At 41.0% G+C, this 12,003-nt stretch overlaps 1 protein-coding gene across 4 annotated transcripts in view; it reads right to left on the bottom strand.

Annotated features, from left to right (window-relative positions):
- The window catches only part of CCPG1 (cell cycle progression 1), a 19,630-nt gene extending 7,633 nt beyond the window's left edge, over positions 1–11,997 (bottom strand). For 2 of the 4 annotated variants that reach the window (XM_042875669.1, XM_042875670.1), the window contains exons 1-6: positions 11,935–11,997; positions 8,099–8,170; positions 5,037–5,151; positions 4,172–4,251; positions 3,782–3,989; positions 2,730–2,825 (exon numbers count right to left, since the gene is read on the bottom strand). In XM_042875669.1, coding sequence (XP_042731603.1) covers positions 2,730–2,825; positions 3,782–3,989; positions 4,172–4,251; positions 5,037–5,151; positions 8,099–8,158 — 559 coding nt within the window. In that variant the 5' untranslated portion in view covers positions 8,159–8,170; positions 11,935–11,997. The remainder of the gene's footprint in view (positions 1–2,729; positions 2,826–3,781; positions 3,990–4,171; positions 4,252–5,036; positions 5,152–8,098; positions 8,171–11,934) is intronic. The other 2 variants (XM_042875671.1, XM_042875672.1) reach the window with 1 other exon arrangement.
- Positions 11,998–12,003: the final 6 nt, after the last annotated feature.

The following is a 12,003-nucleotide window of genomic DNA, read 5'->3' as shown; positions in this document are numbered from 1 at the left end:
TGTATAACCAAGATGTTATAATTGCAATATAATCAAAAGAGTAAGGCAAAGCAAACAGGGATCACAAAAGAGAATAAGTAGAAGAGCTTACCCTTGGGTTGAGCTCACTAGAAGATATCAAAGAGGAGGATCTCCAGAAGAGAGATCCTTCCCCTCTGGTAGCCAGCTCTTAAATAGGTCCAGGAGGGGTGGAGCCTGGCTCCACCCCTTCTGGTAGCACAGGTGAATTGCCTTCACCTGTGCTCCTCTGGCTGACTCATGGCTCATCTCAGGTGATCAATCAGAGGTTCAGGCCGTGACTCAGCAGTTGCCATACACCCGCTAAAATAAAGCCACTTGAAATACACAGGCATTGTTTTATTATATTCTCCCTGTGATCTACCTACAGCTGCAGACAAAATTCCACTGATGTTCAATTAGTGCAGGTATTGCAATACCTAAATACAGCTTCACATTGCAAATTTATTTCGATCTCTCTTTTTGATTATTTTTAATATCTACCATATGCTACCTGCTAACTCTTTACCCACCTTTCAGAAAAACAGAAAAATCAACCCATTTTCAACCAATCCCATGCAGGAAAAGAACCACACAGGTGCCTCTGTGTTTGTCCCTGCTTAACATCATGGAGCCAAAACGCTTACTGCCTGACCAATGCTTCAGAATAATGGACAGGTCAAGGATTGACAGAAGAACCAATTATAACCTTGAAAGTTATCTTCCAGAGGGTTTTTCTGTGTAGTGATATTTATGATACCATTTGTATGTGAACAGCCCAAAAGCCATATACTCTAACAGGAAAAACAACAACAGAGCTGTAATTGCTTGTAGCTATTCATGGTACAAATGTTTACTGCATGCGCTGTAAATAAACTGATACAGACCAGCATATAAGCAATGATTATTTCCTCCCTCTCTCAACTGAAAGCATATGCTTCAAGTGTAAGGCAACTATAAAGGAGGAGCAGTGGCAGGATGAACAAGTGGTTCTGTGCTCATGTACCTAGCTCATATGCCTGGAATAGATTCAGCACGATCAGCGAGGCCTCCAGCACATGACAAAGTGCTCCTGCTGGGACATTTCTCAATTTGATGCCTGCAGTTACACAATGCTAAGATCCCTTCTAGAAATACAGCTGTTCATTCCCTTAATACAGATGATCAAATTTAGATGTATAAATGCAGAGTTACCGTCCTTGAATGTTTCACTATTGAAAACCATTTTGTCGAGCAAAGCCATGCATACATCACTGAACTGACAAGAACACCAAGCAATGCCAGCAGTAATCTATAAAAAGCATTACCAATAAAGATTTGTCACTAAAGAAAAAAAAAAAATCCAACCTCACAGAAGCGACTGCATCTATTCCACAAAAGACCATCAATTAGTATGTGGAACACATGTCTGATTTCTGACTCCACGGACAAGAACATGTTAGATAATGAAAGATAATTCCTCCTCTAACTAGAAAACACATTTCAGTCGATTAGTCAAACCAAACAGACCAAGTAGAAGTTGCAATAAAGACAAATCACTTTGCTATTTGACATGCAGATTCTCAATGTATAGAACTTGTCAGAAAAGACACTGTTTTAGAATAACTTTTCAAGCAGATGCATACTTCCCCAATCCTAGACAGCAAAGACAAGCACTCAGAAACTGGTCAGGAGAGAGGCTGGTCGTTGCTGTGGGGATTGGGCTTGGTTTAGTCTGTTTTACAAGAACACAGAGGTCAGACATCCTAAGGGATTACCCAGACATACTCAGTCAGACAGGTATTATTGTTGCTTACTGGGGGGTGGGAGGTGTTTAGCTGTCAACTGGCAAGTTGTCAGTAATACTGCCTTACAGCTGCTCTAAGAATTCTGTATAAAGCTGTACTCTAAAATTAACAGGATGGAAAAATACAGAGGAAACAAACCACGACCACAGTAGCAGTCCACAATAATTGGTAATGCTAATATTTTAGAGGGTCAGACCTACATGGAAAATCAAACAATATAATAGTGTGAGCCAATGAGATTTTCCTTGACATTTCTGTACAGATGTGACCTCTCCTAGAAGTAACTTATTTCCGCATATGAGTGCTTTTGCTGATTAACTTCTTTTGTGAAGCTGTTTGCATAGTTAGGACAGTCTAAATCTCCACAGGAATGGTTTGTAAGTGCAACCATAGCAGCTAATCCTAATAAGGCCATTTTAGTATCTACATTCAGAAAGTCTGAAGCTCCTCCTCTTCCAAAAAAGTAGAAAATAGCAAGAAGTGGACAGCAAGTGCTTCTACTGGTGAAAAGTAGGAAATCCAAATGCTAAAGGTTTAGCGGTTATATTTAAAACAAATGCTAAAGGACTCCTGACTTCTGTAATATCTGGTCAGTTAAACACAGAGCACTAAGACAATGTCGAAATCAACATCAGAAGGAAGAAATTTTTCCCGTCAGTCACACAGATTTTGAATCCAACAAGTGTCATTCCTCAAAATGTATTACAGAGTTCACTGATTTCCATTCCAAGTTTACATGTAAATTTATCATTCTTTTTCCCAAAGAAAATGAAACAAAACAGAATGACAGCTTAGCCAAACTTCAGCGAAGACTGGCTTTCAGCATCTGTTTGGAATATCACTACTATAAGATCAAGTCAGATTGGTAGTGATAATTTTAAGAACACTCCATGCAAGCCATAAGCAATCAGCTTTACACAAGCTGATCGAATTTAATCACACCACCTTGGAAAGGAAGACTGCGAGACACATGCTCTTTCACCTCATTGCCCCATCCCCTTACATAATCAGGAATCTTCCTCAGCTCCTCCAGCCAACTGACTTTTGTGTACAATATCAGGAAAGAAAAAAAAAAAGCATTTTTAGAACTCAATCCTAAAGGAGAAAATAAAACCAAGCTAAACATTAAATTAAAAGCTATGTCACCTAAAGACTTAAAGGTGAGTTCTGTTACTCATCATCACTTGTCACAATTAGAGGATAAATTGTCAATTTCCAATATCAATGGCCACTACAAAATATATGAACTTCTGAACATGTTTAATACTGATTGAGATAAAACGGTATTTTAAGTAAAATCATTCCCTTGACATAAACTTACTTTAAAAACTTAAAATTAAAAAAAAAAAATCAGTAACAAAAAGCAGTTACAAAGAATAAATACAATGCAAAAAATACAAGTAAGCAGCCCAATAGAATTATAAAGGAGAAGGAAAAGAGAATAGTAACGTAAAAGCTTTCATTTTAAGGTTTGATTTTACTCTTAAATTAGCCAAACACTCATGTCCTTCCTCCTGCACACCGTGCATCACAGTGTTGTTAAATACTAGCAGCATCCTAAAATATATACACATTTTTTATGTGAGTAGGTCAGCAAAAGATGTTTGTAGTTCAGCTACTATGAGTCCTTGCTGTGACCCCAAAAGTCATTCTATTTCAGTAGCTAGTTACCTCCTGCCAACACCTCAAAAGCAAAAAAACAAACAAAAAAACAACAATGGCCAAAAGAAAACCTACAATTATTCCAGGAGCAAAATAACAGTGTGTTAGAAATTTACTTCTTATTGTATATAGACAATACTTCACTGAACAGAATGCTTTCAAAAAAACAGCCTGCAGACATATTTGGACAAAAATCTTAGGACAACTAGAGTAGTCTCAGAGATTGCAAATATTTAGATATGCATTCATCAAAACCTGCATTTCCCTTCTCCATATAAAGAATGTTTCCTAAGCAAAGATTTTTGTAGAACTGCTCAGTGACTTATTGCTCTTACCAGTTTCTGGTTGGGAAAATGCATACTGACTGCTAGAGGAGGAACCCATGTTAAAATCCTCTGAACTGGGAGCTTCTTCACCATCAGCTGGGGCTTCCTCCTGACTTGGAGTTTCTTCCCCTTTTGGAGCTTCAAGTGTAACAATGTCAGAATCATCACTAATTGCGCCAATACAGGAACTATCATCGTGGACTTTTGCTTTCCTTTCCTAAGGAAGGAGACAAGGTAAAAATTATTAAAATATGTAGAACATAGACTAATTTGAAAAAATAGCAAGAGTTCCTAATGCATAAAAACAAAACAAAACAAACAAACAAACAAAAAAACCAGTATACTTTCATTTGTATGATGTAGGGCTCACAGAAACTTCTGAATAAAATAACACATTACCTCTGGAACTGTTTGAGTTTCCTCAAGAGCAGAGAGAGTATTATCTACCACTGGTATCTCTCCATCAGTGCTACTCTGTGCTACAGAAAGAAAAAAGGAGAACAAAACATGGGAGTAAAACCAGGAGCTCTACAAATTCTCCTCATTCCCATGTACTATTAGATTATGTTAAGTCTGCATGTGATCTCCTAGCAATATTAATTGATTATGAAATCAATTAATAAACTATAAGGGATACAAAGAGCACAATAACACTATTTGATAGAGCAAACTCTCAGCTGCAAAACTCTGTTTTTCAACAAGGTCACCATCATCAGCTGTGCATTTTCACCGGTGATGAATAAGAGTCTGCATTATCTGCACCACTGGAGGTGCCCCACTGTCACCACTGCTGAAATGCACCACCCATCACATCACTGTGCTCACATCCACTGCTGTTCTCCATAAACATTCAGAAAGTATCACAGAATGCCCATGGGCACCATTTTTTTAAACAGAATATTGTCAGGAAGGTTCAACCTTCACTGCCGTACAAACATCCACCTCTGACAACATGTAATAAAATAGGAAGTATTACTTTTGAAGCAGCTCCCATATACTAACACTTTTTTTTTTTTCTTTCTCTTTGTTAATCAACAGTACTACTACAAACTTATAGTTCAATAACTGCATACCACTCCATAACATCTTAAATATTAACAAAAGACCTTACTGATTATACTTATTTGAAGAAAAAAAAAATCATAAAGTTGATTATGGAACATTTTTCAGTCTGTTGAGTATATAAAGTCTATTGAAAACAACTTAATGCCAAGACTACAACAGATATTTGCATTTTTTATGATTCCTGCTTTCAGTATCTTACCTTGCAATTCAATTGGGTGCTCTTCTTCTTGCAGAGAAACATATTCCTCAGAAACAAACTCGTGGTTGTCATTTGAGCTTCCATTTTCTGAAGTCACTGTCTCTATGTCAGAACCCTGGAGTTAAAGAGTTTTAAATGAATACAACTGACAGAAGCGCCAGTAACTGCAGACTATTAGGAAAGGAAACAAATGCTAGTGTAATACTCAGAATGACTGTAATTCTAAAAGGGTCAAAGACAACAATTCTGAAGAAAAAAGAGTAACCCAGACATCAATTACGCTGAGTATTTTAAATTGGCAATTGTATTTTAAGTTTTAAATTGATACTTAAATTGATATTTTAAATTGATAATTATTTTCTACTAGCTTTATTAGATTCATAAATCTGAATTCAGAAAAACAGAGGAGGTTGCCAACGAAGCTTTGAACATGGAATCTAGTTCTGGCATACATCCATGTGTTGTATGTAAACAAACAGCCCAAGAATATGACCTCCAGAGTACCAACATGAACTACGACAAGCACTACAGGGAAAAAAAAATATGTCTGACCCCACTCCATCTCAACTATTTTTAGCAAACCTGAATGGCTGCTGTACTAATACATCCCCGACACCACGAAAACAAGCGTCTGTAAATTGGATTGCTGTCTTAAATCCAGAAAGGAGCCTGAGTTATTTGTCAGTTGCCAGTCACCATCAACCTCCGAGCAGAGCAGGAACTGAAGATAAGCAATGCTCAGAGTCTGCAGGGCTCTGTAGTCCACAATACGTCTGACAACTCAGAATCCTCGAACTTCACAAATTTTGTTTAAAGGAACAGGTGGGATACAAAGTTATTAGAAAACCATGAGCATGCAAAACCCAACTAAAACACACTAAGTCACCCTGATCCATAAATAACTTGAGCTGTTTTTGTAAACAGAGCTAGTTATTTTTGCAACAGCAGGTGTGAAATTACAGTAGTAGCAATACTTCCAGATCAGTTTCCCTACATGCCTCACTTCAGAGCTTAAGCAAACATGTATGCTTTTGTTTTTATGAAGAGACTGTGCTTTGGGCAGATCTGACACTCCAGAAGTATTCTACATGCTCTCCACAATCATGCTACAATGTCATCTTCCTCTTTAAGAAGCTTCTCAAGTTAACTTTGAGTAGTTTGCCAAACAGCCCAGACTGTACTCCTTGCCTACAGAAGCATCATAATTTAAATCTCAATAGCTTTGCAGAAACTCACCACTCGATTAGAAGTAATTTATTAAAATCTGAATGAAATCTTGGGAAAGAAAATACAAAATTCTTTGTTTCAGGTTTCAGTTGTCCGTGGTTGCTGTTTTTTAAATGGATAAATAAAAATCTGTTCTGCTTTGTCCACACAAATCCCCGCCTTCCTATAATCTTGTACTGCACTAATTTACTTAGACCATGTAATTCATTTTGAGCACAATAACCATCCCAAGTATGAAAACAAAGCACACAGCTCACAGCCGAGTAACCCAGCTGTTGTGGCCCAGCTTCTAAACCCATTCATTTTCATTACAGCCCTGTGAAGCCCCACAATCTATGCGCTTCTGTGTTCCACTCGGTCTTGCAGACTGGAGCAAGTGAGTTTTCAGTCATTCCTTTGGGGACAGGATTCCAACCTGACATCCACCCCCCTCAAAACAAGGAAAAGAAGTTTAAGCCATCTCTCAAGTAGTTGAGAGTATTTCTGCAGACAACAAAAGCAAAACCATGTCCCAACATCCAAAAGCCATAAGCTATACCTGTTTACTATTAATCTTGAAACAGAACTAAGCCATCAAAACTTGAGCAAAGACACAAGGTTATATTAATTTGCCTTTCAAATTACCTTGATTTTCATTATAATCTTCAAATACAAGGAAGCAGTCAATCAATATTTGTGATCTTTTCTTTTACTTCCTATTTTCCTCCTAGAAATGTACCATCTTGAGTACATCTCTTTCTTGAAACTGCTTTCATGCAGACAGTGAGAAGATAGAGCCAGCCATTCTGCACTGCTCTAGGAAACTCATTTACACTGGGGATTCTGGCTGAATAACTTGCTCAGTTCTCAGGACAAGGTTAAGTAGCAAAAATTGTAAAAATCTTAAACGCATTCATCAACCAAGATCAGAGAAGGTAAAATCTTCAGGACTAAAGGAGGGAAGTACATTGGAGATGCAGACAGATGTCTAGAACAGCTAAGCATTTCTAAATGACCTTGCCTTTGCCTTGCTCACTGCTCCAGGAAACAAGGATAAAACGTTCCTCTTATCAAACTCAAAGGCACCTGAGCCAGCTGGTGAAGACATCTTTGCAGTCCATGCAGTCAGTGGAGTCAATACAGCAAATCACTTTCAAATACAAATGTCTACTTTAGGATCAGAATTACTGATCTCTTAAACTCCACTGACTGCATTGACTTAGCAACAATGAGTGCCATCTCAACAGACTTTTAATTCCTTCACTTTTTTTTTTGTCTAAAGATTTATTCTATGAACGCATTTTTTAAGTCATTGTCCTTTATACAGTTAGCCAAACATCACGAGGTACGAAACACAAACACGCACGTTAATCCAGCGCTGCCCAGGCATAACAGTGACGTCACAAGCAGCTGTGCCCCAGCACCCGATCACAGCACAAGGCAAATCCAGCATTTCACACCAAGTGAGACTGTGCCTGATAAATGAAGCTACAGCAGAGACCAAGAGATGGGCAGAAACTCACCTTGCCCTACATTTCATAGAGCTCCACACTCTAATTAAGTTTTAAAGACGACAAGTATTTTACACCAAGAACCACTCTTGCCTTGCACACACATCCTGTCAGCTCTTCTCATCTGCTGCTACATAATCCACAGTCCCACTTCCTTATGTAGCAGTTAGATTGCTTTCGTGCATGGCATTATGGAAGGCACTTTCCTATCTCTAAAGCTCTCTTCCACATCCTCTGCTGATGTACAAGGCCCACACAAAACAAAAACTACCAAATGTAAACAATATCTTACTCCATATAATTAGTCTCAAACTGATGGAACTTTGCTCATTAGAGATCAGGTACCTCATGGTTGATGACAGTCCAGCCACAGGAGGAATCGCTGTCACTGTAACTTTCAGACATTTTCAAAGCACACTGCAAGTAAAAGTAGATTATTTTAATATGCAAGATAAATAATTTCACTGCTCTCTTGTCAAACAAATAAATAAATAGAAGGAAAAAAAAAATCCACCTCATGTCATCACAGTATACTACACATTAAGTCTTGTATTGTTATTCTTGAACTGAGGAGAAGGAAAAAGAAGAAAAAATACGATTCAGACAAAAAAATATATATTATTTTATACATACTCCCTATTATTTTTCTATGCTTGAAATATGGCTTTTCCTAACACATACTCATCTCAGCAAGCCAAAAGTCTTCTAGGCTAGCAAACAGCCACACAGAGACAGCACCAGCCAATACATCAACAGTTACACTTAAAATGTGTTTGTTTGAAGCATCCTTGCTTAAAGGCACATTTCAGAAGTTGAAGTCATCTCTATTTTTTACAGGTAAGGAACTAGAACTTACTGAAGAAAAACAGCTTTTGGAAGAAGATACTGATCAGTATTTAACAGGTTGCCCAAGGAGGCTGTGGATGCCCCATCCCTGAAGGCATTCAAGGCCAGGCTGGATGTGGCTCTGGGCAGCCTGGGCTGCTGGTTGGCAACCCTGCACATAGCAGGGGGTTGAAACCAGATGATCATTGTGGTCCTTTTCAACTCAGACCATTCTATTGAAAAATCTTTTGAAAATAACTCTCTTCTGGGCGATGTCTTCCTTTCAGCTCCTTACAAGAGCACATACTGATTCCAAAGAAGCTGAGAGCAGCCAGAGAGCGCAGAAGCAGAACGGAAAAAGAGCTGAAGTACAGATTTCATGGTTATGGCACTGCCAGATGACTGGGGTAGCTATTTTCAGGACAGCTGTTGGCAGCAGCTTCCTCCATGCCTGTATTTTTCTCCTGTATGAGGAATACTGAGTATTGACTATCGTTAAATGTTTAGACTACTTCCATTTCTTAACAGAAAGATTTCAAAAAAAGTTCAGTGCATCTCTTGTCCCTTAAAATAATAATAATAAAAAAAGGTCAAGTGTTCAATAATAACAGCCATAGCAGTATCACTGTGGGGAAAAACAAAAGCTCCAAAGGCAGTACAGGAAGCCTACCATATCTGTGCTACAACAAAATAGCTGAGGAAATTCTTGTTCAACAAAGCTTCTATAAAATCTTATTTATATTGCTGATGGAGAACTCTGAGAACTTGATGCACCTGCTTTATTTCTCACAGCTCAATACTTTGGGTGAGAACACAGGAAAACAATCATTTCTTGAACTCCTCTCTACTTTCCCACCATTGCTATCTTTGCTCTCAGCACATTACTGCAGAAAAATAAACAAATAGAACTGGCACACCTAAACATGCACAGCAAAGTACAGAACTTTCAATTCCATCAAGAACGCAGTCCATGTTTGTCTAGTACATCCATGCTATGGTATGGTGCTGCGCATTTTTTCTAAAATAAAGCTTTTTTCCTCATCAACTTGGATGAATCTATCTGGGATTCCTCCAGAACCAGGGCAATGATGACAATCATGACAAGGCCATTAGCAGGAAGTATCAATCACCATAGCTACCAAACCTACAGATAAACCCAATTTCCATTACAAAGCCCCAATCTAAATACAGTTGTCATTGCCCTTTTTCTTTTTAATCTTTTCCCTCCTTCAGTAGAGCTTTTCCTGGAATATCAGTGAGGGGACATCAGACTTTACTTATCCATTAAAACCAAACCAAACCAAACAGCGTTGTTCCATCAAAGTAATGAATGGCACAGACTGCACTGCAGAGCTCCCAGCACAGGACAACATGCGCCTGCTGTCACTAACCTGCCCTGAATGTGAGCAGCGCTGCTCTGAAGGCTGCCAGCACCAGAAGGTGCCATCCCCCAGAATTGCTGCTGCCTACATTGCAAACCCCGTTCATCTCAGGTTATCTGTTAGGAATTCCCTTTGATATAAAAACATCCCCATTTCATCATTCTACAGTTCAGCAAACACAGTGATCGTAAGAACACCGACTTCACTGTCACTGAAAACAAAGCCTTTTGCTTATCCACTGTATTTCAGGGCAAATATGGGACAGATCGTACTTGTGAGTCTGATCTCTCCTGTGGATAATAAATGAATAAATGAAGATTGTGGTTTTGTCACACAGCAAATCCAGTCACACTGCACCTTAGTGCTAAAGGAAAAGCAATGAAATCACATAATATAAACCCTTTCATATATTAAAAAAAAAAAAAAAAAAGTATTTCTGTTGATACAAAGGCATTTATAAATTTTGAAAGGGCAGTTTCTCACAGCATACTTGGTGCTGGACACGGCCATGCCTGTCCTCCTCTGGCCAACTGAGCATTTCAGCATGGCCCTGGCTACAGCAACACAGATGTTATGACACGCTGTCCCTCCTCCCAAATCAGGTAGACAGGTAATGGAGCACAGCATGAAACCAGTTCCAACAAACACACAACCTCAGGCTCTACAGAGCTGTTTAACATATCTTCCCTCCGAAACCCACAGCTTCAGGTTCCCTTGCTTTAGCAGCAGGGGGGTATCTGTAAAATCCAAAGATATTCAAAACCAAGGGACAGACAGCCACACAATCATTATTTTGTACTGCTTGCTGGCCTTGATGAACAAACAGCCTTGAGTTAAGGGTTACTTATCTTGTGCTCAGCCTGAATGTCCCACCAATACTGGATAACTGCTTATAGGTTTCAGCAGTCAGCAAAAAAAAAGTTTGCCTAGTATGGAAAATAATCAAATAAAGAAAAAAAAAAGAAGAATTACAAAATAAGTGAGATAGGTAACTGTTGTATTTATCAAGATGCAGGATGGTTCTGATATTAGTTGATTAAGTTCTGATAGACTGAAAGGCATCTCTTGGACATCTATATTCTTATAAGCACAGAAGTAAAGCTTTTTTAGAATTATTTTGTTCTAAAATAAAATAGCTTGCATAGCTTTAATAAAAAAAATACCCAGGTACGCTGCTCCTGAACCACAAGCAACAGCTAAGCTGCTTATTTCTGTGAAAAATGAATAAGACACGCACAGTCCTAACAGTTCAAGCTCTTTTATACCCCAGCCCGCAGTGGGCAGGTAACTCCAGGCCCCAAACGCCCCACACCTCTGCCGACACCTGCTTTTATACGGCCGTCTGGTAGCCAGAGGTGCGCCGCCCTGCCGAAGCGCGGGACGGAGGCAGGACGCGAACAGGCCGGCAGACACCTGTCCCGCGGCACGGCACGGCACGGAGCGCCTCGCCCCGCGTACCCACGGGAGCCGGACGGGAGCCCGCAGCGGAACAGCGCGCGGCCGGCACCCCGCACGGCCAGCGGGAGGAACGACGCGGAGCCACGGCTCGTCAAGGCCCGCCGTGCCCTGGCTCCAGCGGACGTTGCCGGCTCTCACCCCGCGCCGCGCGCCCCCGGCTCGTCCCGCCCGGACCCAGTCCCGCCGAGGCAGCGCAGGTGCCGCCCGCCCGTCCCGCGGCGGGGGATGATGAAAGAGCAGGAAGTTGGCACGCGGCGCTGCCCCAGGCGGCGGGGCCCGGCTCGAGACTGACGGCTTCCCCCCGCACTGCACCCGGAGCGTCTCCTCAGCCTCCCCGGCCCCCCGCCCGTGAGACCCCCGAGCGGCCCCGGCGACCCCCCACCCGCGGGCTTCGCCCCTCCGAGCGGCCCCTCCGCGCCGGGACAGGCTCCCCGCGACCAGCCGCAGCGCCGCAGAGCGGACCGCGCACCTGAACGGGCCGGGGCCGGCAGCCCCCGAGGCCGCCCCGCCGCCTACCTGAGCGCGGGGCCCGCCGCAGACGACAGAACGCCGGCGGGACCGCCGGTGACGCCGCCGCAAAACAAC

Source organism: Lagopus leucura, unplaced genomic scaffold (assembly GCF_019238085.1).
Source record: "Lagopus leucura isolate 7727_CA_CO unplaced genomic scaffold, USGS_WTPT01 Super-Scaffold_100015, whole genome shotgun sequence".
Classification (NCBI taxonomy): domain Eukaryota; kingdom Metazoa; phylum Chordata; class Aves; order Galliformes; family Phasianidae; genus Lagopus; species Lagopus leucura.
Note: the sequence above shows the minus strand (reverse complement) of the source record. Positions and strands in the feature narration are given on the sequence as shown.